Source organism: Gopherus flavomarginatus, chromosome 3, assembly GCF_025201925.1.
Source record: "Gopherus flavomarginatus isolate rGopFla2 chromosome 3, rGopFla2.mat.asm, whole genome shotgun sequence".
NCBI classification, from domain to species: Eukaryota; Metazoa; Chordata; order Testudines; family Testudinidae; genus Gopherus; species Gopherus flavomarginatus.
Window position 1 is genome coordinate 12,922,329 of NC_066619.1, and position 27,222 is coordinate 12,949,550.

General features: G+C 43.9%; 1 protein-coding gene across 1 annotated transcript in view; it reads left to right on the forward strand.

Moving 5' to 3' along the window:
• Window positions 1–14,683, forward strand: part of LOC127046507 (urea transporter 2-like) — a 197,614-nt gene extending 182,931 nt beyond the window's left edge. Inside the window, exons 3-10 of the mRNA XM_050943634.1 lie at window positions 637–804; window positions 2,601–2,790; window positions 3,955–4,083; window positions 7,164–7,356; window positions 10,549–10,696; window positions 11,910–12,044; window positions 13,320–13,369; window positions 14,449–14,683. Coding sequence (XP_050799591.1) covers window positions 637–804; window positions 2,601–2,790; window positions 3,955–4,083; window positions 7,164–7,356; window positions 10,549–10,696; window positions 11,910–12,044; window positions 13,320–13,369; window positions 14,449–14,625 — 1,190 coding nt within the window. The 3' untranslated portion in view covers window positions 14,626–14,683. The remainder of the gene's footprint in view (window positions 1–636; window positions 805–2,600; window positions 2,791–3,954; window positions 4,084–7,163; window positions 7,357–10,548; window positions 10,697–11,909; window positions 12,045–13,319; window positions 13,370–14,448) is intronic.
• The last annotated feature ends 12,539 nt before the right edge of the window (window positions 14,684–27,222 follow it).

A 27,222-nucleotide genomic window follows, 5' to 3' on the forward strand; every position in this document is an offset into this window, starting at 1 on the left:
AACTGGGGCTGGAACAGACTCTAAATCTCTGGGGATCACACCCAGAAGGGGGCCAGAAATACACCCCTATCAGTGGGTTACATGAGCGGAGGCATTGCTGTGCCTGAGAACTTACTAAAAAGCATTGCTAATAAGTGGAGAGAACTGAAAGTGAAGGGAAGGAAGGATTGACTTGGAGTGCAAAGGTGAAAGCAGAGTTGGGATGCAGGTTGCATTAGCAAGGGGGAAGTGGAGCAAAAAACTCAAAATTTCAATCGCATTTAAACATCTCAAGGGCTTGTTCTGGACTAAACCTCCCAACTCTTTTTACGGTCCAGTCATCACAGTAAGTGATATATGTACCCGTCTACCAAGGAACATGAAGTCATCCAGCCAATCTGCTCCTTCCCTTCTTTAAGGGCCAGATTGCCACACCGTATTCATGTTGGGTAGCACCTCACTCCGCCAGTGGTCTCATTGACTTCAGTGGGGTTTCTCAAGGGGTAAGTAACTACTCATTATGAAAAAGAGTATCACAGTCTTTCCCTAAGTACAGAAGAAATTTGCTGGTGCACAAGTTAGGAGATTGAAAGCAAATAACGTCTGAGAACAGTTTGAGAGTTGTAATCCATTGTTCCCTTTCCTCGATTCCTTAAGCTATGGAAGACAGTGAGGTAGTTAGAACCGATAATAATGGAGAAAGGAAGATGTACAATGAAAAGAGCACAATAGACCAGAGACCAGTGGGAAGTGGCAAAAGGAGAATCTGCAAAACACTTGGATATCTAACAGGAGAAATGAAAGCATGTGGAGACTGGCTGAAAGGTAAAGCCATTTTTTATCTGAAAAGCACCATGGGTAATACATAACAACCAGCTCATTACACCAACAGCGATGTTAACATTTTCTGGGTCCATGTATTGGGCATTAATCCATCTAACTCCCTGATTTGTGTACTTGGAGGCATGTTCAGAGTTTGGGGTGTACATTTTTTTTTACTAAGCATTTCATTTTCAGAAAGGAAAATGTTGCCATTACCATGACTGCCCACACAAATTGGGCATTTGCACATGCAAAAGGCCATTTAGACACCTAAATAACCATGTGCTATTACTATTATTTGTATTATAAGAAGGACTCGTCAGGATTGGGGAACTAATTTAGATTGTAAGCTCTTTGGAACAGCGCCTTTCTTTTCCTGTTAACAAGTGGCTACAGCACCTAGAACAATGGGGCCATGATTCCGAACTGGGAGCTGCTAGGTGCTACTGCAAAAAATAAACAATAATAATTGTGATGAGTGCTGTGCAAATGTAACACCAACAGACCCTGGTCGCCGGTGGCCTAGATCGAACTGAGGACCTCTGGAGGTTAGTGCACGAGCCTCTACAGCATGAGCTAAAAGCTAACGGGCTGTTAAGCAGACTCATTGTCTCTCTCTGTGCCACTAGCTGGGCCAGAACACCACACCCAGAAGATGTCTGGGTTACACATACATAAAATAAAAAGCAGTCCCTGTCTCAATTAGCTTACCATCCGTATAGGAACAAAATACAACCAGTGGGTATAGAATACCATGGAGGACAGAAGTAGATGTCAGGGGTAGTATTAATAGGAATATGAAGTTGCATATAGTAGATGCATGAACAACTTGGAGGCTTTGTGGCATGTTTTCAATGGTTTGGTTTTAGATAAAAGGATAAGATAAATTAACTAATCTCCCCTCTTTGTACAATAGTCACTGCAGTTGCATAAGCAATGAGTTGGTATTTTCTGTGAGCTCCTTGCACACTTGTGCAGAGCAGTGTAAATATTATTGTGTTTGTCCCTCAGGCTTCTTTTTCTGAAAATGTGGAACTAAAGGATTGTGTGGGCCAACATGTAGTTGGACAGAAGTGTCAACAATAAAGATTTAGTTCAGTACTGCTTGTGCTGATGTACATAATGTCTTGCCATGAAGGGCCACATTTTTAATAATATTTAGGCACCTAATGACATGTTATGGGATAGTGGGGTTTTCAGCAGTATGTAGGTGCCTAATTTCCATTGATTTCAATGGGAGGTAGATGCTTAGACACTTCTGGAAAGTCCTGCTAGACATCTGTTCTTTAGGTGCCTAAATACCTTTAACAATCTGTCTTATGTCCTATGAAATCTATGCCTCAGCATCCTGTGTCTGCATTTTTTCTATAGTAAAAGGGTTGTTCCTTACTAACATTTCCTTGTCCATCTACACACTGTTTTCAGCCTTGCCTAAAACCCATTCGGCAATAGAGTTACACACAGAAGTGGTTTAGTTTTCTCATTAAATGTATAGTGGAATCCTTATGGTGGCTGCCCTGTAAGAAAGACAGTTGTGACTTTCATAAACTTTTTTCTTTAGTAATCTGACCAAGTGCTTGATAGTGGTGAACTCTACCAACTGCAATACATCTCAGTTAGCTTTTCATGTGCCAGATGCAAAATATGTCCAGGCACCAATAAATCAGACGAGTTTTACAGTCTTGTTGATACATTGCTGGCAACAGAATGGAGGCAGATCCTGCAAAGCTAAGTGTGTTTCAAGAAAGCCATGCTAGAATGATGTCTTATTCCCAACATTTTTATTTGATCTCCTTCAGATAAACCTCTAGTTGTTCAGTTTATTGACTGGGTCCTGCGGGGAATATCCCAGGTGATGTTTGTCAACAACCCGCTCAGTGGGTTACTTATTCTAGCTGGACTGTTGATCCAGAATCCTTGGTGGACGCTCACAGGCTGTTCAGGAACAGTTGTCTCAACGTTAACAGCACTTATTCTGAGCCAAGACAGGTAGGTTTGGCCTTTGCATTTGGAATTTTTAAATAAAATGGCAACTGAACTTTAAAATATTGTGCTGCCCATTAGTGGTGTCTGAGGCCCATGTTTGAGCAGATCTGTTCTTTGGTGATGCTGAACAGTTAGTTCAAGCTTTTGCTCGCATTACATAAACCATGTTTATTGCTCTGAATGGCCTATAATCTCTAATCCAGGAGAGGTACAGTCTAGTACACTAAAAGCACTATAAACACTTCAGGTTCTAATCCTGGCTCTGGCACTGTCTTGCTACATGGCAAGTCACTTACCCTTTGCATCTCCATTCCTTTATCTGGTAAATGGAGATAACAAACATCATGATACGGCTGTGAGGTTAAGTATATAAAAGCAGTTTGAGAGCCAGTGGATGGACGTGTTATTTGAGTTGTTACGGGCATTTTATCTTGTAGATCCAATGCTACCCTCCGTTATTGTACCTGAGAACCTCAGTGTTTAATGTATTTATCCTCACAACACCTGGCTGAGGTAGGGCAGTGCCATTATGCCCATTTTTACAGAAAGGGAACTGAGGTACAGAGATACTAAGTGATTTGCCTGAGCTCACACAGGAAGTCTGGGGTAAAACAGGACAAAACTTGGGTGTCTCCACTCTCGGCCCAGCATCTGCGCAACTGGACCAACCTTCCTCTCCACAGGTTTTGGTTGCAGTTACATGAGGGAAGAATTGTGGCCCAAAGGTTCAGGTTAAATAATCAATGAGGAACATGTCTGTTGTTTTGGGCCTCAAGTAGTTTAGTGAGCAAGGAGGGGTAGCTTTCTGCTTATGTGCAATCTAGAACAGATTTCTTTTACGTTCAGATTTTCTGGTTCTGTTACAATGCAGTGTCTGTGAGGTATTAGAAATGTGCTGGGTACCCCACGAACTTTCAGCTGCCCTCTAAACATGGGGTACCAAGCAACACCATTGCTATCGCACCAATTGTGCTAACCCAGTTACTTGTGTGAGTGGTCACATTGTTCACCAGCTCAATATTGTCACTTTGCTAGATGCAGGATTTCTGGAAATTGCACTTCAGTACAAGAGAGTGATTCACTGAGATGCAGCTCTAGTGCATACAGGACTTTCAGGGCCAATTGCTTTCTAGTAACCATTTAAAGTCAATTGTCTTTCTCCCACAGATCGGCCATAGCAGCAGGACTGTTCGGCTACAATGGAGTCCTGGTGGGACTGCTCATGGCGGTCTTCTCTGACAAAGGAGACTATTATTGGTGGCTTCTCCTGCCAGTTGTTGTTACATCCATGGCTTGGTAAGTGATACTTGTTTTGTTTTCTGTAGACCAGGTTAAGCATTTCTAGTTCTTTTCCTATATGGCTCTCAGTGAACACTTACTGGTACTAACAGGAGTTTTGCAAACACTTCAAGCACTTAGTTTCAGATTCTTTCTGTAAAATCCCACCCTATAATTTCAGTTCTGATATTCACTACTTTCTGTCCTAAACTGTGGTGCCATTTTGCTGTGGGATGTTAAACAGCTTCTGCATTGCATCTCAGAGGCGGATGCACTTTTTTGTTTGTTCGAAGGAGTTAGTCCTGTATGTGCATAGCTTGCAGTGAGCTTTGGCATCCTTTGGCATGAAATGTAAATGGTTTTTAGTGAACCTATACAATTGATTATAGTAGGGGTCGGCAACCTTTCAGAAGTGCTGTGCCGAGTCTTCATTTATTCACTCTAATTTAAGATTTTGTGTACCGGTAATACATTTTTATGTTTTTAGAAGATCTTTCTATAAATCTATAATATATAACTAAACTATTGTATGTAAAGTAAATAAGGTTTTTAAAATTAAATTAAAATGCAGAGCTCCCCGGACCAGTGGCCAGGACCCAGGCAGTGTGAGTGCCACTGAAAATCAGCTCACGTGCCATAGGTTGCCTACCCCTGGATTATAGCAAATGGGCAAAATGCTTCCCCAGCTTACAAACTGTGCAAATGCATGAGGTTGGTGGACCAAATTCACTGTTGGTATAATCATGCCCACTAGTAGAACTATGCTCACTTGCATCACTAAATCTGACCCAGTGGATTTTCACAGGACTGAATTTGATCCTGCCTTTCTTGGTCTTTAACTGATGCCACAATATTAACCCATGTAAGTACACTTGATTCCAAGCAATGTATTCTTTAAAATTAAATTTAGCTTTTAATTGTGGTTTTTAATAATGTTACAGAATCAATTTTAATATAAATGTTAATCAAAATTAATTCAAGATTTGCATTTTAATGGCTTGTCTTAAGACATAAATCTGTGTTGCCTTGTGCTCCTCTTACAATGCAAGATTATTCCATATTTTATTTCTATAGACGTCATAAATGAAGGTCTCATTGTACTAATCTCTTGAAACCCAGAACATTTTGCAGAATGTTGTAGTGTTTCTTAAATGCAGCCACCAGGGGCTTTTCTTGTGGCCACACAACTTTCTGGGCAGTGATTGGCAGGGAGGGTACAAAGCAGCACCCCCTCCCCTGGGCCACCAGGAGGAGTTGGGCCCTGCCCCCCTCTGGAGTCAAATGCCAGAAGAGCAGACAACTGGTCTGAGTGGGTGGGGCTCTAACTTCCAGCTTCAGCCCTGAGTTGGCAGGTAGAAGTCTCTGGCTGTGCGGCGGCCGTGGGCTCTGACCATAGGGCCTTGGGCTCTGGGCTTTGCTTGAACAGCAGCAGGCTACATTCCCCAGTCTCAGGGCTCCATCCCTGGGCTCACTACCCCCTTATCGCCCCTGGCCCCCACTGCCTCACCTGGTCTGAGCACTTCCCTCGTTGCCCTTGCTGCCTTCCTACCCACCTTCCCATGCAAGGGTTAAGAGCAGGAAGAGGTGGGGCAGGGGCTTGGGGGAAGTAGGCTTGTGGGGATGGGGTCTGAGGCTGAGCGGAGGGGTTGAACACACCTGGAGGAAGCCAGCACTTGTGGCACTGGAGCTGTTTACTGTTTCAGTGACCCACCTTAATCTTCCCTCACTGTGTTTAGTTTCTGGAGGAGCCGTGGTAAACTTTCCCCCGCCCCACAGAGCAGAACAGTCACACAGAACAGAAGCCATTCTTAAATGTAATACAATGGTCGCCAAAGCTACTGGGTTGCTATATCTGCCACAGAGCTATTTGAAAGGTTTTAAAATTTGACGTTTCAGCAACATTTTTGTCAAAATTTCAAAGTTCAGTTTACAAAAGAGCAATGCTTTCTGTGAAAATGCGATCCTACTTTTCAATCAGTTATAGAGCTATGGAGAAATATTAGAAATGTTGCATTTCAACAAAGAAAATGGAACAAACTTTTCACAAAGGCGCTGACTTTTTTTTTCTACTAGTTCTATCATAGGAGTCTTCTGAACATTGCACTGATAACTGAAATCCTTTTAAGAGAAACGGCCTGATCTGAGATTGAATACGGATTATAGTACAATGCATCTTTTCTATTGATCATAGCCACAAAAGGGGACATGGGATATTGCTTTAGACATGCCAAATGTTTTTGGTTAAAATCGGCAACCAACTGAAAATCCCTCTAACACCCAAACTCACCTGTTAACTATTTTTTTAAATATGGGCTACTTAGAGCTCTCTGCTAACTTCAATCAATTTGCACAGGTGTAACTAAGAGCAGAAGCTGACTGTGCTCGGTCCTCAGCTGGTATAAATTGGCATAGCTCTGAAGCCAATAGAGAGAGACACTAATTTCCACCAGTGGAGGATCTGACTGGCCTAGACTTTCCACGTTCTTTTAGATTTATTGATTCCAGTCAGGACTGGGAGATGAATTATCAATATGCCACAAGAAAGACTGTCTGTATGATATATTCATCTAGACTGGAAACCAGGAGATCTAGAAATCTCCAAAGAAATCCTCTTCTTGTGAGATCTGTTGCCCAATTTCCTGAGCCAAGAGGTTTGGACAAGGTTATATTAAGCATCCAAACTTTTGGGTGCTTCTTAATGATGGATCTCCTAATATTTGTGGCTCACGCACCACTGCTTTACATGCCAAGAATAAACCTAATTTATTAACTTTTTTTATAAGAAGGAAACCTGTACTTCAAATAATACTTTAAAAATTAATGCGGCCTGGTTGAAGTGGTGCTGAGCAATATCAATTTCCATTGGTTACAGTTGCTCATCTGGGGATCATGCCTTAAGATGGTGCTAGGTTGCATTTTGTGATTGCTTATCTCATGTAGGTTAAGGTGATGTGAGAGATTCACTGTTTGAAGTTTCCTAAGGAGATTGGAGTTTTCTAAGTTACACTGGGACTTTGGACTGAAATGGTGGGGATATTTTTCACCATTCCAGCTGAGATGAACAAGTTGAAACTTTCTTTTTATTTTTCTCTTTTCAGCCCACTGCTTTCCAGTGCTTTAGGTTCAGTCTTCAGGAAATGGGACCTTCCTGTTCTCACCTTGCCTTTCAACATTGCTGTGTCTCTTTACTTGTCTGCCACTGGACACTACAACCTCTTCTTCCCTACGACGCTCATTCAGCCTGTAACATCAGTGCCCAATATCACCTGGTCTGAAATCAAAGTGCCACTGGTAAGGTCCACTAAAGAAAGGAGACATAGTCCACACCCTTGCAAAAGATAAATACGAGGGCTCTCACCTCTAGGTAACAGGCTCAAATATAGCACAGGTTAATAGCATCTGAATTTCCTGAGCATAGAATATCAGGGTCGGAAGGGTCCTTAGGAGGTCATCTAGTCCAACCCCTGCTCAAAGCATGACCAATCTCCAACTAAATCATCCCAGCCAGGGCTTTATCAAGCCTGACCTTAAAAACTTCTAAGGAAGGAGATTCCACCACCTCCCTAGGTAACTCATTCCAGTGCTTCACCACCCTCCTAGTGAAAAAGCTTTTCCTAATATCCAACAACTCATAAAATGAATCTGTCATCTCTGCCAAGTTCTTAACAGAGGAGTAGCCACTTCACAAAAAACCTCCACCAAAATAGCATGATGCCCAATATTGGTGGTTTCAGTGGAAAGACTAAGGATTCAAACTGACCACGGACTTTGAACTACTCCCTCTACTTAGAGGTGGGCCTCACATGACCAGATCTAAGGCAAGTTGAAGGGGTCAGCTTGGGGAAAACTTGCACTTCAACTGTGCTTGTCCTGTGGTTGAATAGACACTGTCAGTCGGACACCTTTCACCAGCAGCTGACCACTATATTTGGGGTCAAGAAGGAATTTTCCGCTGAGTCAGTTTGGCAGAGACTCTGGGAGGTTTTATCCCTTACTGGGGCATGGGTCACTTGCCGGTTTAAACTAGAGTAAATGGTGGATTCTCTGTAACTTTCAGTTGTTAAACCATGATTTGAGGACTTCAGTAACTTATCCAGAGGTTATGGGTCTGTTACAGGAGTGGGTGGGCAAGTTTCTGTGGCCTAGGAGGTCAGACTAGATGCTCATTTAAATCATCCAGGCTCTGGGCAGTAGCCTTCTCTTCCTCCCCGCCCCCATCAGCAGGCATGTATCCTTCATTTCTTGCATGTCTGCTATAGTGTTCGGAGTCAGGGTAAGAATGCTCCCTGGTTTTCTCTTTTTTTCCAGGATTCCAGAAGATATTAGGGGGACCTAGTAAAGCTATGCTGACTCAGTAGATGCATGATGAAACTCTGGGTATTTTTTCAAATATTTTTTTTCAAATTTGCTAGTTTTATTTAATTAAAAATCTGAGGAATGATTACAGTATCTAGCACCATGCTCCAAATTCTAGAAGGACATTGAACACATATACCTGGGAGGAAACTCACATTCTGCAGAAGGAGCTATGATATTCTGGGGTGCAGTCCAGACCAGCAAGAGGCTGTGTCACCCCTGCCCTGCAAACTCAGGTGCCACACAATGCTTTACTGCTCTAGCTCCCAGCTGAGACCCTCACAAACAGCCTGCCAGCATGCAGGTCACACCCTGAGTGTCTGTATTGCTGCAGCCAGCCGGCCACACATCAGTCACGCACTGGCTTTCACGAGTCTTGGTTACCACTGGCAGTTACCCAACACACTCCCAGTCCTGGATTTCCCCCCAAACATATATTCTATATTGTCTAGTCATCTCCTGGACAGTCCAGGACATATTACCTCTGTAGCCCCTCTAAGGGGATCAATAGACAAGTCTGTATCATAAATGAAGTTACCCAAACAATTCACCACACTGGATTGGTTTTAATTGAAGCATAAAACAAGTTTATTTAACAACAAGGAGAGAGGTTTTAAATGAGGACAAGTGTAAGGCACTAAAGTCAGAAATGGTGATGTGAAAAAAAGTTTCTAGCACTAAACTTAACAAACAAGACTTGGTTCTAGTTGGTGTCTCTTACCACGTTTCCAGTAACATTGACCAGCATCTGCTCCCAAAGTCCAGCATCCATGTCTTTTCTCTCCTTAGGTCAAAAGGAGACAGATGTATAGGACGAGATAACTGGAAATGTCTTTGCCTGTCACTTTTATTGCTCAGTCACTCTTTGAGATGCATTTTCCTAAGGGTCACCCCTAGGTAAAGCTCATTCCCACTCTGAGGTTGGAGTCAAAAAGTCTGAAGGTGAAAAAGGTTCCATGCTGTTTGCTAAGATGCAAATCTTTGTTCTTGCTCCCCTTCTCTTGCCAAAGAATGGCCACTTGACTTGGGATTGCCTATCAACTTGGATGACACCTGACTAGAGGCATCAGCTTGTCCTTTGTCTTTGGGAAACACATTTATCCACTCCCCCAACTTGTCTGGTAAACCCATTTCAGTCATGAATTCAGCTTATGTTCAGAACTTTACATATAATGTTGCTGTACACATTTCACTATGATATTATTGAGCAGCAAGTTATTCGTTTTCAAATGATCCCTCACAAGGCATATTTTGTACAGATATTATTACAAAGCTGTGTAGGATGTGAATACAGGGGTGCATTCCATCACAGGAGCATGGACTGAAAATTATCTGACAATTCTGGTTCTTCCTTAACCTACAACCTGGAATCTTTCATTTTATCCATCGTTATGAGCATGAGGAGACATTCTGAGGCACGGATGACTGGTCAGTTGATGTGGCCTGCATGTTTATAGGGATACTCCTCAAGGGTGGTCCTTTTCCATGCACAAGGAGTGGGACTAGCTTGCAGAAAGAATCGTCACAGGGGAACTGTCAGAGTTGCTGATGACTAGACCATGGGGTATGTTATCACTGGCTTTGCACAGTATGTCCCCTACATCTGGTTGGAAAATGTTTTGTCAAAATATCTTTTTTAAAAAAACTGCCATTTTCATCTAAATAAAATCACTTACAAAAATGTTTTTGATTTTTGCCAAACATTCCCAGAGTTAAAAAAAACTCTTTAAAAATGAAGAAATTCATTTCTGAACATTCTTGTTTGGGGAAGTGTTCCAAAATTTCATTTCAAATGTTGTTTCTATTATTTGTATGTTATTTCACAACATGTGAATAGCAGTAGTGCATAACATGCACTACTACTAATGAAATGTCATAATAGGATATCATATAATAGTTGAAAGTCTATTTTCATTTTATTTTATTGTTAAAATAACTAAGGGCAGCTGCTACTTAGTACTGACTGAAACACCTTATCCTCTTTTCAGGGCAAAGTGTTTCCTGTTTGTGTTGTAATGCCACAGTTTGACACTTTGACCCCCTGGCTTTCTAACAAATAGACACTGGGAAATAATTGTCATTTTGCTTTGGTTACAATATAATGTCCTTTTCAAACAAATGCTGCAGCTGCTACAATCCATTCCGGCTGGCGTCGGTCAGGTGTATGGCTGTGATAACCCCTGGACTGGTGGCATCTTCCTCGTTGCTTTACTCATCTCTTCTCCACTCATTTGCTTGCACGCTGCAATCGGATCAGCAGTGGGGATGCTGGCAGGTACGAACCGATGACCATGACTTACCAAGCTTATTTTTGTCATTTCTTACATTTACCAGAACCTTGGCTCCAGTTATTACATAGTTCTGTCCAACACTTTGTAGTCTCTGCTTGCATGGGTCTGGACATGGTTTTGATTGGAGTCACATCCCTGAGCTTGGATCTGAATTTTGGGTTTTATTCAAACCCAATATGGCGAAGGCAAAACTCAGAACAAAAGAGTAGAGTTCCACAAGAGATCTATTCATTGTATATGGGTTTGCAAGATTGTGTTCTACCAAGGACACCTGCTGTAGCTGTATGACCAGTTGTCACCAAGACTAATCCACGATGCCCATCTTGGAAAATGTATACCTATCCAGCAATGGCAGTAAGTTTGTGTTGTGCTTTGGACCCATAAATGTTTTACAGAAGACTCAGGCCATTTTTTTCCATATTTCATCTGGTTTAGGATGGTTGCACAGGTTTTGCACAGGTCTAGTATTTAATCCAAATGATTCAGTAGGTTTTCCTACAGGGGAAGGTGAGGAAAGGAAGGGGTGGGAGAAGGGGAATCATAAACAAGAAAGCCAATGGAGGCATCACAGTGGGAAATGGATTAGTCCAAACAAGTGGTGATATGAGCATCCAAATTCAAGTTATCAGAGCTGATAATGTCTCAGGATGGGCTGGTTGCCAGAGGTTGTGCTGCCCTGTCTGTTGATGGTGCTGAGGCTGGTGAGAGAACTCAAAGGAGCTCTTGTAAGGCCAACCCAGGAAAAGATCCTGAGTTGCTGTCCTGCTGGTGAAAGCCCATGTAGGTGGAGACTGACTGGGTCCCAGCATCCCTGGCAGCTTGGGGCCATGGGAGATCGGCTAGGAAGTCCTGCTTACTTCCCCATTGCTGCCTTGGCCACTATTGTGCAGGGACTGGTTAATTTTCTTGAGCTAGAACGCCCATTGAGCTTAGGAGTTTTACCTGAGTGAGAACTTAAGGACTGGTCCAAATTCTGGGCTCTGTTACATCATCATAGATATGGAATAAGCATAGCCATTGACTTCAGCCTATTTCCTCCATACTGGCAATGGTGTGACTGAGAACAGTTATCTTTTAGTGCAGATGTAATGGGAAAATAATTCTGTGTTGATGCCAAGGGATTTGTAAAGAATGATATCTGAGATCTAAAACTTGGCTAATAGCTAGATATCATAAACTGTGCCTTTTGCCTTACAGCACTGACCATTGCAATGCCATTTGACAGGCTCTACTTCGGCTTGGGGAGTTACAACTCTGTGCTTGCTTGCATTGCAATTGGAGGCATGTACTATGCTCTTACCTGGCAGACACATTTGCTGGCACTTGCCTGTGGTATGTATCCGATGGGATGTGGAAAGCAGAAGTCCAAAGCATACAGAATAGCTGTGGGAATTTTGCAGATTTAGTGTCAGGGTTGTGGCCGTGCTGGCAAAAGCACATGCACATCCACCCATGACTTTGCAGAGAATTTGCAGGCATAATCTGCATAACTGCACCCACAGTCAGATGTTCAAGCAACTGATCTGTGCACACAAGTCCATTTCCACACTTTTTTGTTTTAGCCTGAGGAAAACAAAAGCAAGAAAGAACAAAGGTAAATTCTCCATGAGAGAGCACAGTGTGTGTGTCTCTTCTGTTACAAGTTGCAGCAAGTGCAAGAGCAAAATGGCAAATGTAAGCATTCAGTACATAGCTTCATAAACTATGTACATCCAGGAGTGTCACTTGCTAAGGAGCCAGTGGGCCAGTTCCCCACACCAACTTAATTCCCTGCTCCCCCAGGACTTTTCGTAGTCTATATCAGTGTCTATAAACCTTTCCAGACTACAGGAGTCTGATTTATCTTCCATACCTCCAAGTCACCTCACTTAAAAATAACTTGCTTACAAAATCAGACATAAAAATACAAAAGTGTCACAGTATGCTATTCCTGAAAAATGGCTTGCTTTCTCATTTTTACCATATAATTATAAAATTAACTGGAATATAAATATTGTACTTACTTTTCAGTGTATAGAGCAGAATATACAAGTCATTGTATGAAATTTGAGTTGGTACTGACTTTGCTAGTGCTTTTTATGTAGCCTTTGTAAAACTAAAAAAATATCTAGATGAGTTGATGTACCCCCTGGAAGACCTCTGCATATGCCCAGGGGTACACATACCCCTGGTTGAGAATCACTGATCTATATGATCCATTATGTCAGCCACTTTTTGTATCATAAGACTTTGCAGGGCATAATTGCATATTAAGTCCTAAACACAACTTTGCCCACCCCCAGCAAAATTTTTCTGAAAGATGCCCCTGCAAATGTACTTGTTGAGGTGAAATGTTCACTCACCATCCATGCAAATAGAGCAGATGAGGCCAAACTAGCCTTAATGTCAGAGCGACTTCACACAGGAACAAATATAAACCACCTGCACGTGGGATTTGGACATTCTATTTAGTAGCCCTCCTGAACCAGAATTCTAATTCTAATCCTATGCCTGCTAGCAATAAGTAAGCAGTAACTACTTTATAGCGTAGTTGCAGAGAGTGGCTGCCTCTGCTAATTTCATTGAGCAACTTTTAACTTGTTTCATAGTCTTTTTTTGTTTTCACAGCATTATTTTGTGCCTATGCTGGAGCAGCTCTTGCTAATATCTTGTGCGCGGTAAGTTTATATGAATTTTGGTTTTGTCATAATATCAGAACAGACTTCTGCATTACAACAATGACAGTTTTGAGGAGGAAGAATTCTGCAAGCCAGTAGGGTTTATTGTATAGATTCTGTCTGGTATATTGTGAGATTACAGACTCTACTGCTGACGGTAGGAGTTCAGAGAACTTCAAGCCATGCTATCCTCTGTGTGCTGTTGTGTATATGATTGAACTCCAACAACCATTTCTGGAATGAGATACAACTTTTATTCTACCCAGACAAATTCCTTTAGGCTGATATTTTCTTTATTTGTTCCCAATTTTTCTTTGCTTTGTCTCAATCCAATCACTTTTTAAAAAAGTTTGTTGCAGTCATTTTCAAGGATTGTTAATATATGGTAAAAATATAAAATGTATGCCCATATAACTCAAAAATAGCTGAAACTAGAACCATCAAACTATGCTTGTTTTTTAGATCTTACTGGGGAATCAAAACTAAAGCCAAGTTTGAGGACAATAGATTTGGTAGCTTTAAATATATGAATGTTTAAAGACAGCAATTTCATATATACATATTAAAATGTACCCATCTGGTTTCTTTGTTAATGCATTGTATCTGGAGTGGTTTAGAGCAGAAGGCCTGTATAAATAGGAAGCCTCTGTTACATACACCTGAATTAAGGATGCATCAGGAAAAGGATGATTGGACCCAGTGTCCTCATTTTTAGAAGAATGCAGTTGGAGAGTCACAAGGACCCTAGAGTAATCTTGGTCAGATGCATTTTTGTACCAATTTAATTTTATTCTTTTAGAGTCTCACTGGAACTTGCTCCCTTTTTTTCCCCTTGTAACCTTGCCTGGTTTTGTATTGCTATCTGTGCCTCCAGCAAGGGGTAGGGATATGAGTGTGTTTGGGGGAGAATATCAGGGAGGACATACGAGGAATCCCAAAGTACATCTTAATTGTCAAAATTGTTCTTTGAGGAAGTACATTCTTCTCAGGCTTCTGACTAAAACCTGGAGAGTTAAGCAAAGGAAATAATAAAAATGTGATATAAAATTCTGTCAACACATTCTTTTTCCCCTACCCAGATTGGATTACCAGCCTGCACCTGGCCTTTCTGCTTCTCTGCACTTCTCTTTTTGCTCCTAACTACAAATAACTCCGCAATCTACAAGCTGCCACTCTGCAAAGTCACTTACCCAGAAGCCAACAGAGTCTACTACCTGAGAATGAAGAGAAGAGAGCAGAAGCCCACTGGTGATTAGCCAATACAAATGGGAGGCACTTTGTGATCCCCAATGTAGCTGCACATACTGATCTCAAAAGCACATGAATTAGAAGTTTCTGTACTACCTGTCAAACAAACAAACACACACACACACACACACACACACACACACACACCAGCAATTCATGTCTTCAACAACTAGGTGTTGTGCTATGAGGGTTGAGGTTATATATATCATATTTTGGAGGAAATATTTGTTCCTGATCTGAGCCTCATAAAATGCATTCAGGTAACCATAATGGATCTATATGATACTAATTTGAAACAAATTGTTGTTGTTCATAGTAATTATATTGTAGGAGTTGACTTTTATTTTACATTTGCATAGTAGGACAATAAGGACCCAAACCCAACTAGGATTTTTGGATGCTGCCATAATAGAACAATAATACTGTGAGAAGAACCTTGTAATGAGCTGTAGTTAAAATCAAGAAGTTTGTTTGTAAATGTAACAGAGAGACTGGCTGACTGATTTACTCTTTTGGCATCACAAGTCTTGTCTAAGCCCCCAAATCCCATAATTAAATCCATAATATAAATTGTTAAAATACTTATTAAATTTATCATCTTTCTCAGTCTGCTGTCTTTTCCTTATTGTACATTGCAGTTAAGATATTCACATTTTCCCTCTATCATCAGACTAGGGAAATGATTTACTGATATTTGTGTTGGCCATTAACACCATCTTCTCCATCATATAAACAGAAAAATAACAATCCCCAATGAAAAACACAAAAGTATGTATCCATCTTACCTCTGTTACACCACACATCCAGCAAGGGGCAGCAGAGGGAAGAGCAGGAACTTGGAGGAAGACTGTGACAAATGCAGTACTGTTATCTTTTCTCTCTACCGTTCTATCAGGCCAGCAGAGGTAATGAACAATAGCCAAGTCAAAGATTCCCATTGGATTGGTCCCCACAGCTGGTTGACCTACTTAACCAGATGAAGCACTGAATTTAGTGCCAGTTGTGGGATATTCCCTGGACATGGCACTGACATTCTCTATTGCACTGTCACTTAGGGTGATTATTTACATGAGCTCAAAATGAGTGGAGAAGAGAACTGGTCTAGAATTTTTCAATGCAACATTTCTGTTGGAAAATGCCGATTCATCAAAACCAAAACTGGTTGCAGAAAAGGGGTCTGTTTAGATACATTTTTCAACTAAAAAATTTTGAGAGAAAAAGTTTGGAAACTATCAGAATGTTTTGTTTCAATGTTGTAAAAAAGTCAATGTTCTAGGTCAAAATGACTATTTCCAAATGCACACCGATTGTAGTAAAATATATATATATATATATATATATATATTTTTTAAAAATGGTCAAAATTAAAATGTTTTGAAATTATGAAAAAATGTTTCACTTGACCAAAAATATTTGGAGAGGAGGGAGTTTTCAGTTCATAAAATTTGGAGATTTTTACTTTGTTCTGATTCATGATGGAACATTTTGCGTAATCTTGAAAATGTTCACAGGATAGGAAAACCATTCCCCTTCCAACTCTTGTCCAGAACGCTACCAAAACAGAATGGCAGCATTCTGGACCTGCTTTGCCCTTTCTTCACTAAAAAAGGCTTTGTGCCAAGCATAAACACAGACCTAAGCGGCTTAAGGGCTAAAGTCAGATCCTACAAGATAAAGCTTCACCTAAAAACTGAAGGAACATAAGGCTTAAGTGAAATGAAGAAGCAGAGAATGAACTGATCTTGTACACCTCCAAATGTATTTGAAGACGGGGCAAAAGAAGAAAAATCCCAGAAGGTTTCTGACAGTGTTAATCACAACTCTTCTGTCATAGTTGGCCAAAGAAAAACTAAGACATATTGGATCTCACACAACCTCCCACTGACGTTCCTCCTAGCTGATATCCTCTCATAGTTACCCAACTGAAAACTTAGCCAGCACACTAGAGTTCACATGGCAATAGTTGCATGGGCTCTTTTTAATGTTTGTAAAAGGTCGAGACTTCTGGTTTATGTCTCACCTGCAAGGCAGAACCTCCAGCATCACAGCACTAATACTGACCTGGTTCAGTACTAATTCAACTGGCAGTGTGTGATGCAGTAGGGACTGTCTGTGTGGAGAGTGGGAGAGCAGGGGAGGACTTTAGGGGATGGACGATGCCAGGGCCTGTAACCTGAGCTAGGTAAGGGAGGGGAAAGGTCAACACCTTTGCCCGGGAAGGGGAAAAAGGAAGGGAGTGGCAAGAGGGAAGCAGTTTGAGTTTGGGCTTGGGGCTGTGTGGGCGGAATTCAGGGTATCCTACCTAGGATCCAAGCACCCTGAAAGCCCAGAAGTACTCGATGGAGGGGTCCTGACTGTGCCTGCAAGCTCTGCTGTAACCTGTGTTCCTGTTGTCCAATAAACCTTCTGTTTTACTGGCTGGCAGAGAGTCACTGTGGGTCCCAGGAAGAGGGGTGCAGTGCTGGACTCCCCCACACTCCGTGACACAGAGTACCACTGTGATGCTGGCAGACCTGGTGCCAGCTCTTGCCACCGCTGTAGGCCTCAGCTGAGCATGGACAAATTCATTGCAGGAAACCAGTCTGTTTCACATTTGTGTTAGTATGATTCAGATGGGTATTGGGCTGATAACATGTTTAGTGTTAAGACTTTTTGAAATGCTTGTAAGTTGCTTCAGGCATTAATCTTATTTATAATATCTTTATCACATGCTATAAGGTAATATTTAAGTTTGGCTCAATAACTGTAAAAAGTTTGCTGTGAAACTATAAACCCAGTCAGCAGGGATCGTTTCCTGTCCATCCAGAGAGCCTATCAAAACTAAATGGGCTATTGTGGTATATCACAATACAAATAATATTAATTGTCCCTCACACCATGAAGAGGCTACATGCAAAATGGCTTTTCCCATCTTCTTGGATTCTGGAAGAAGGAATTAAAAGTAGCTGACAAAAGTTTTCATCTTTTGCTGTTTGGACTCTTTCCTTAATTAATTAAACCTTAGATTGTCTTTGGCATGAGAACTAAGGTACGAATTGATGCTGGATAAGTGACTGGTCTCTTGGGACTGGGAGCAACCTGGCTATTTTGTGATCTTTGGTGCATGGACTCCAGCTATCACCAAGTCCCCCTTGCCTGGGTGGCAAAATAGACTGGAATGCGAAGGGGACTGTCTGTGACTCCCTGGTAAGACTGGTATCATGCTTCAAGAGTTCACATTTGTTAGCAGGCCGGTGAAATCTAATTACAGAACACACAACCAGCGTGGGGTCTCTGTCCTGCTTCTTGGCACTCTACCCTGAGGTTGGCACTCCTGGTCGTGAACCGCTCCACACAACGTGACAGCCACATCCTGCAGAAAGCTGAGTTTGGCATTGAAGTCTCCCCTGCAAATCCTGACAGCTCTGCCTAGTGGCTGAATTCTGATGAGATCCTGGGCTAGATCGAGCTGCAAGCAGGGAAGCATTTCTCCAAAAAAGGAAAAAACATATTTGGTCACTTCAGCCCCAGTTCTGCAAGGCTATAACCACATGAGTAACTTTAAAGAAATATATGGCATCTTGTTGAAGTCCATGGAGTAATCACCTCTATAAAGTGATTTGTGGAGCCAGGGCTTTTAATCTCTTGGCTAAGAGCCTTAAGTATTATCCACATGTTTGTCAGAGAGCAGAATGCAGTATTGTTGTAGCTGGGTTAGTCGCAGGATATTAGAGAAACTAGGTAGGTGAGATTATATATTTTATTACCCCAACTTCTGTTGGTGAGAGAAGAGCTCTGTGTAAGCCTGAAAGCTCGTCTCTCTCACCACAGAAGTTGGCCCAATAAAAGATATTACCTCACCTGCCTTGTCTCTCTAATATCCTGGGACCAACATGACTATAACAACACTGCATATGAAGCTAGAAAGAGATTGACAAGTAAGAGATGCACCAGAGGTTACATAGAGGTGACAACAGCCCACTTTAACAGTCAGAAAAATGGATGGTTTACAGGATTTGGAGATTGTTAGAGCACTTAAATTGAGAGATGTATTTACCTGTCTATAAAAGCTGTTCATTTCCAGTGTTTAAACTGAAATCTACAGCACTGGAAAACAGTGTAGTGAAGGAGAGCTTTCTAACAGCAGGATGTTGGGCATCTGAAAGGCTCAGAGCGCTCTCAGCTCAGCACCTCGCAAGATTTCCTTATGCCTGCAGGAAACCAAAAATGACCAGAATTTCACTGCTAGGTCTGTACACTATGAAAGGCATATATTTGATAGCAGCACTGAAGAGCACAAACATCACTTAGTGAACTCTGTATGAGATTCACTTAATAACCCAGTGGCATCTCCCTCCCTGTGTCCCCAGCCCAGCAGAACATTTGTGATTCTTTCCAAGACTCCTGTGCCCTGAAATGTTCTGGATCTCAGTCCAATGGCAGGCTAGCTGGTTCTGTAAGAAGACTGGCCTGCCAGAGAAGTTGCATCTGTGTAGAATATAGCATGATGGCTACTGTCAGCAAAGCCACCTGAGAACTGGAGAATTCAGTCCTGTGGTGAAAGGATGCCAGTCCCCTTAAAGTCAATGGAATTTCACTGAAGCTGGATATGGCCAATGATGTTTGGATGCAGCCTATTTCAACAGATTCCCTTGCCTCCAGGTGTGCTGTGGGATCACAATTTAGAACTCAGACACACACACACACACACACACACACACACACACAGAATACTCGGTATGCCAATGACACTAAAAGGTTACTCAGAATGAAGAGAGAAACAGAATGTTATTGTTTGTCACATACAAAGCTTCCTACCCAGAGCAGTGCAAGAATCACTCATTAAAAGATGAAAAGAAGAGAGAATAATGAAAGAGCCTACGGAGGAGGAAAGAGGTCCGAGGAAAGCAAATAAGCCTCTTGAGAGGAGAATCCCAGATAATTGCCTTAAAGACAAAGGAGAGCACCAGAATCGCTGAGAGGAATTACCTGATTAGAGGAGTAGGAGAATTTAACTAACACCTGTTTTAGTAGAGCTTGTTCGGCAACGATGAGAGGTAAGTGTATGATCTACTACAAAAAGCACATCTCTAGAATGATGTACTGATTAGCTGTCATTAACATCTTCATATATAAACACATGCTACCATTGCTTCCCCAGGTCTCCCCACGATTGCACACCACCAATGTAATGCACCTGTGTCCTGCACAGCCTTGTATCCCAAGATGCTTTGCCCAAGGTGAAAAATGCAGCTGTGAACATTTAAAATAAAGCACCAGCAAACCAAGAGAGAAGTTAAGAGCTCCAGGCAATGGAGGAAAGAAATCGGTCTTCAGCTGAGATTTGAAAGGCAATGGAGAGCGGACATGGAAAAGAGCTACAAAGAGGAAGTTTCAGGTTTCAGAAGCTAAAGAGAAGGTGATTTGTGCCCCAGGAGTTGCTAAAACAGGACGAGCTTGTGCTTCCTTCAGACGTGAACTGATATAGCCCCAGGCCATCCAGGGATGCCAGCACAGAGGGACAACTACAATAGGGAACAGTGACACTGCACCACCTATGAAAAATACCCAAAGCTGGACGTTTGCATGCTACTGAGGCAACTGGCTATGGTTTCATAGGATGATGGGGGAAGTGATGAAGAAGCTGTTGGGAGCGGGAATGCAAGGCAACAGTCTGACAAAGTGGGTTGGACTAAAGGCCAAACTATAGGTGAAAGGGGGGTGAATCCTCTTAAAGACTGAGGGAAAAGCCAATCTCAGTCACATTGGCAGAGGGATGCATTACAATGGAATTGTGTTCTTCCACCCAGGAGCACAGGGAAGGGATCATCTCAGTTTAGTGCTGCGGACAGAGATGCTTTGAAAATCAAAGGTAGATTTCCAAAGGCTTAAGTGGTACTTATGCACCAGACTTCCACTGAAAGTCTTGTACTCTTGAAAATATACCCCTTGGTTCAGCCACAGGGGACCCATAACAGTCAGCCCCTGGAGTATGTGTACATGCCTATGGAGCGTAACCCTCCACTGGACAGGTCTACACCTGCCCCTGAGGGGCTTCTCTTTTCCCTTGCACTTTGGACACACTTGCACAGCTTGTCATCCCAACAAAGCATCATTGAACTGAACTTGAATGGAATTGCACCTGGCTCTTCCCATCCTCAAAACACTTGACAAGCATTAACTAGTCAATCCACATCACGCCTCTAGGAGAGAGGGACTCAGACGCCCATTCTGCAGAAGATGAGAACTGAGTCAGGGAGGTCAGTGACTTCCCCACAAGGCCAAAGAGGGACTGAGTGAAGGAGATGGAACTGAAACTCCACTCCAACCAGAAGACCACACCTCTCCTCTGCCTGATTGTTCGTTGCATGTTATTCTTGCATGCTTCGTCTCGCTGCATCACACTCTAAGGGTTTCCCTATACGTGTACCTTCTGTTCCCCTTTTTTAAAATGCTACTTTCTGTAAGTAGCTAAGTTTTCCATCTGTGCCTTTTCCTCAGCATTAGACAGTCCCAGCAGGCATTTACCTTCTCATGTTGCCTTCTTTTCTTGCCCATCAGATGGTGTTATGGAGGAACATTCAATTGTACTGGAAGTAGATGAGTGCCAAGGAGATATCCAGCCAAAGCAGAGGAACTTGTTTCAATTCGAACAGCAGTCTACACGCTGGCCTGTGCGAAGGAGAAGTAAAGGTTCTGTTCCAACTCTTCCTGTCTTTCCTCTCTCATATGATCCTGGGCATCCCTGATAACAGAGCTTGAGATTTTGCAAGCTTAACCCAGATATGTTTATATTTTTGAGGGGAGTTCATAAAAGGAGTTGTGTTTTCCTAGACCTCTTCCCCATAAATTCTGTTAAAACAATATTTCTCAATGGAAGTGGGAGCCTGAGCTGTCTGAACAATGAAGGAAGCCATAGTAACCAGGAGGATGAATAACAAATTTGGGTGAATTATTGAGTGCTCGATTGAAGACACTTTCACGAGCCAGATGCTCAGCACTTTCTGAGCATATCAAGTTGTGTTGTCGCCGTGTTGGTCCCAGGATATTAGAGGGAAAATGTAGGTGAGGTAATAAATAATAATATTTACATCACTCACCTTGTGTCTCGGGTTCGGCACCTAACCCCACTAGTTGCTTGAAACCCTTGGTCCTCATCCAGATGCCTTCGAAATTAGGTGTTTCCAGATTGCTCTACAAATTCATGTGCCCTACCACCTTACACCTCCTCAGCTTTCTGATGTTCTGTAATTGTCAGTGTAAGCAGAGTCAGGATAAGCTCTACCCTGACATCTGGTGGAAAGAATGTCAGAGAGTTTATTTGCATAGACACGCCTACCCTATCCCAGATTGCTGAGCGGTGGGACTGCTTGGTGACAAATGACTCACCCTCAGTTGGGTGGTACTTGCTAGACAAGGGTCATGGGTTCCAAAACCCAGTGAAGTAGAGAGGCTGGGGACAGGTATCTGTGCCTGGTGGTGCAGGCTCCTTGTGGAGCCAGAAGCACCAGTTGCACCCCCTCCTCTCTCCACTGTGGAATGTCAGAGTTGATTTTTTTATTCCCTCAAGAATCTAAATACAGGTTGCTGAGCTGAACTCACTTTGGGCTAATGGTGCACTAGCACTGGGGCTCCCCCACTAAGAGCTGAGATCACTAAGAGTTGAAATCACAAAAAAGCTGAAATGACTGAGCTGAGAGCACTGAGTACTGTGCTAACTAGTGGGGGAGCCTGAAGATATGCTGTGGAACAGAGCAGCTGGCGGAGTGGAGCAGTTGCGGGGACGGCTGGAGCGGATCACGGGACAGCTGGTGGCAGCAGAGCGGCTGGCAGAGCGGAGTAGCTGCGGGACGGGTGGAGCGGCCCACAGAGTGAGCGGAGCCGAGCGGTTTTGCAGAGCAGCTCATGGAGCAGAGCAGCTGGTGGAGCGGAGCAGTTCCTGAGGACGGCTGGAGGAGCAGAGTGGAGCGGCTGGTGAAGCAGAGCAGTTCGTGGAGAAGGCAGAAGCAGAACCCACGGAGAGGCAGGGCAGTTGGCCCTGAACCACGTAAGGTGCCCCTTTCTACCCAGGCTGGGGGGAGGGACCTCTACAGATAGACTCTCGAACTCTGGGGTGGCATTGACCAGAGACTTTTGGGTTGTTGGACTTTGGGGTGATTGGACTTAAAACCCTAAGCGGAAAAAGGACAGTGCCAAACGTACTTGGAGGTGGGTTTTTGTTTATGGTTTGTGTTATAACCCTGTTTGTGGTGTTTCTCCAATGGGATGCCGCATTGATTCCTTCCTTTATTAAAAAAGATTTTGCTACACTCAGACTCCGTGCTTGCGAGAGGGGAAGTATTGCCTCCTAGAGGCGCCCAGGGGGGTGTGGTATGTGAGTGTCCCAGGTCACTGGGTGGGGGCTCGAGCCGGTTATGCATTGTGTTACTGAAACAGAACCCCTGGATACTGAACCCGGCCCTTGTTGCTGCCAACTAGAGGGGCAGAAGGGTTACATTTTTGGGGGCTCGTCCGGGATCCCTGGGTCAGTACCCCTCGCAAGCACTTGTTGAGTGTTCCACTGTATTGGGAAATAATTATGTTTATATTTTGAGGAAACTACTGTTTGTATAATGGCTAATATGTCGGGTTTGTTGGGCCCCAGTCCTGCAGCCTCTAGCTCAGGGGCGGCAGACTCAGCCTATGATTGGGCAAAAGCGCTGGGGCATATATTGGAAAAGATTGTGTTGGCCTATGCTACGTCAAACTCTTGTCGTAAGTTAAGGTTATTTGATGGGGAAGAGGAGTTTGAACTTTGGTCGGAGCATACTACTGAAATGCTGCGGGAGTGGGCCGTACCCGATGTAGAAAAGCGACGATGTCTAATAGAGAGCCTTAGTGGCCCAGCATTAGATGTAATTCGCACCCTGAAGCTCACTGACCCTGAGGTCAGTGTGAAGGACTGCCTAGAGGCCCTTGATAATACCTTTGGGAGCGTAGAGGGCCCTGAGGACAGTTACTGTAAATTCATTAATTCCCGACAGCAAAGGGGTGAGAAAATTTCAGCCTACATACAGAGGCTGGAGAGACTACTTCAGAGAGCTGTTATGAGGGGAGCAGTGACTGCTGAGCAGATGGATCAGACCAGACTGGCTCAAGTTGTAAGAGGGACTCAGTATCGGAACCCAATCCTACTTCATCTCCGACTAAGAGAACGGCAGGAACATCCCCCAAGTTACTCCCAGCTGATAAAGGAGGTCAGGGAAGAAGAAGAAAGGCAGGCAGCCAGCGAGTGTTGGGAAGCCCAAACATTGGAACGAGCCAGTACGACACCACCGCCAATGGCCAGTGTACTGATGGTGAGCACCACAGAGGAACTTGCCCAACAAATGCAGGTCCTGACAGAACGGATAGCTGAGCTGCAAAGCATCATTGACCAAGCTAAGACTTCCCGGAATAAGGAGCCTCAGACTGTGATGATAGAGAAGTCAGTATCTAGAGTCACCGTCCCACCTCGCCGAATGGGGAAAGGACACTTCTTTTGCTACCGGTGTGGTCAGGATGGGCACAGTGCTGCTAACTGCCATAAGGAAGAGAACCCCTCCTTAGTGTATGAAAAGCTGAGGATCAGTTGGGAGAGATCCAGTAGCTGCCAGAAGGTCCGGGGACAGAGACCATCTAGGCCTAGAGGATTTGAAGATTCCCCCAGAAGAGACCAACCAGCTGGGATCCCTGCAGGACTGATAGGGCCTCGAGCAGAGGTCATGGTGAGGATTGAAGGGGCGGAGTGTAAAGCTGTGCTTGACACTGGATCTCAAGTGACTATTATATTTCAGTCATTCTACCAACAGATGCTTAGGCACCTGCCCATACAGCCACTGACTGGCATTGGTCTGTGTGGCCTCAGCATGGATGAATACCCTTATCAGGGCTATGTCATAGTACACCTGGAATTCCCAGAAGAGATTGCTGGGGTAAGACAGGAGGTGGACACTGCTGCTTTAATATGCCCTGACCCCAAAGGAGCCTCTGATGTGTCTGTGCTAATAGGGACCAACTCCAGCCTCTTTAGGATACTGGCCGATTACTGCAGACAGCAAGCAGGAGACCAATATCTGAATACCTTGGTGATACACACACACTGTGCCGAGGCTTACAGAAAAATTGAGGACACGAGAAAAGTGATGCCTGATTTGCCAGTCGGAGCACTGAGGTATGCGGGCCCGGACCCTTTAGTGGTGCCTGCCATGTCAGAAAAGGAGGTGATTGTCAGGAGTACCTGCCTAAAAGGCAGTAAGGAAACATTAGCTGTGGTAGAGCAGCCAACCAAGGGAGGGCTCCCAGAAGGAGTGCTGGTTCTCAGCGGAGTCATAACCCTACCTGCTGAAGCCCAGGAGGAGGTGACGATACTGGTTGCTAATGAAACACGCCGTGATGTGTTTGTAAAACCAGGGCAGAAGATTGCAGACATTTTTGAGCCTGAAAGCGTTGTGAGACCCCAGTGTGAAGCTGAAGTTCCAATGATAGATCCTGCGAAGTTTGACTTCGGGGACTCACCGCTGTCTGAGGAGTGGAAGGATCGCCTGAGGAAGAAGCTTTGCGAGAGATCCAAGGTGTTCTCACTACATGAGTGGGAAGTGGGATGTGCTAAGGGAGTGGAACACCATATCAGGCTACAAGATCCCCGACCCTTCAGGGAGAGGTCTAGGAGGATTGCCCTCTCTGAGATGGAAGACGTGCGCCATCATCTTCAAGAGCTGATCGCGAATGGTATCATCACAGAGTCACGAAGCCCCTATGCCTCACCCATTGTGGTCGTTCGTAAGAAGAGTGGAAAAATCCGGATGTGTATTGACTACCGCACCCTAAACAGGCGCACTACAGTTGATCAGTACACCATGCCTCGAGTACAAGATGCCTTGGACTGTTTGCTGGGTAGTCAGTGGTTCTCTGTGTTGGATCTTCGGAGTGGATACTACCAGATCCCTCTGGGTGAAGAAGATAAGGAGAAGACAGCCTTCATCTGCCCATTAGGGTTTTATCAGTTCGAACGCATGCCCCAAGGGATTTCTGGAGCACCTGCCACATTTCAACGTCTTATGGAAAAAGTCGTGGGAGACATGAATTTACTGCAGGTGTTAGTTTACTTGGATGACCTGATTGTGTTTGGAAGAACCCTGGAGGAACATGAAGAAAGACTTCTTAAAGTGCTCGACAGGTTGGAGGCATACGGTTTGAAGCTTTCAATTGATAAATGCCAGTTCTGCCAAACCTCAGTGAAGTATGTAGGTCACATCGTGTCCCAAGAGGGTGTGAGTACTGACCCCGATAAAATAGAAGCACTCACTACCTGGCCATGTCCCATTAACTACAGAGAACTCAAGACGTTTCTTGGATTTAGTGGTTACTACCGCAGATTTGTGAAGAACTATGCTACGATTGTAAAACCTCTGAATGATCTTACCAGGGGATACCAGTCCAACAAGAACAAATCTAAGACCCAGAATAAGCGGAGGCCTCCAAAGCCGCCTTTGCAGAGACACTATGGCCCCTTCGAACCATTTGGGCCGCGGTGGGATGAAAGATGTGAGAGAGCTTTTCGGGAAATCATTACTCGCTTAACTCATGCTCCCGTCCTAGTCTTTGCTGACCCAAGCAAACCGTTTATCCTGCATACTGATGCCAGTTTGGAGGGTCTGGGAGCAGTACTGTATCAGGAAGTGGAAGGCAAACACAAACCGGTAGCCTTTGCCAGCCGAGGACTGTCTGACAGTGAAACTCGCTACCCCATCCACAAGCTGGAGTTCTTGGCCTTGAAATGGGCCATCACTGAGAAATTCCGAGACTACTTGTATGGTGCTCAGTTCCAGGTGTGGACAGACAACAACCCACTGACCTATGTGTTAACAAGTGCTAAATTGGATGCTACAGGCCAGAGATGGGTGGCCGCCTTGGCTAGCTATGAGTTCAGCATTCAATACCGATCAGGGAGGAGCAATGTAGATGCAGATGCCTTGTCCAGACGTCCGCAGGCACCTGATGTTGCTGTGATACCCACGGATGGCGTGAGAGCTATTTGCAGTGTGAGTCGCCGAGAGCCGGAGGCCCATGAGAGCCTTCATGGATGTGTTGCTGAAGCTTTGGGCCTACCCCCGGAAGGCGTGCCTTCTGCTTCAGTGAACTACATTGCTTTGGACCAATCTCCCTTGCCCATGCTCAATACGGCTGCATGGCAAGAGGCCCAACTACAAGATGCTGACATTCGTGATACACTACTTGCCAAAAGAGGGGGGCGAGGCCCAGCTGAGGTTGTCCCACCTACCCCAGAGGGCAAACTACTATTGAGAGAATGGACCAAACTAAAACTGATTCAGGGAGTGCTACACCGCACGACCACAGACCCTCTACAAAAGCAACGGAATCAACTAGTGCTGCCAAAAGATTACAGAGCCCTGGCCATGAGGGCCCTGCATGATGACTTTGGACATTTAGGGATGGAGAGGACCCTGGAACTTATCCGCAGTAGATTCTATTGGCCACGGATGGCTGAAGATGTTCGCCGGAAATGTGAGACCTGCGCACGATGTGTGCAAAGGAAAACTCTGCCCACGAGGGCTGCATATCTGAAGAACATCACCAGCAACAAA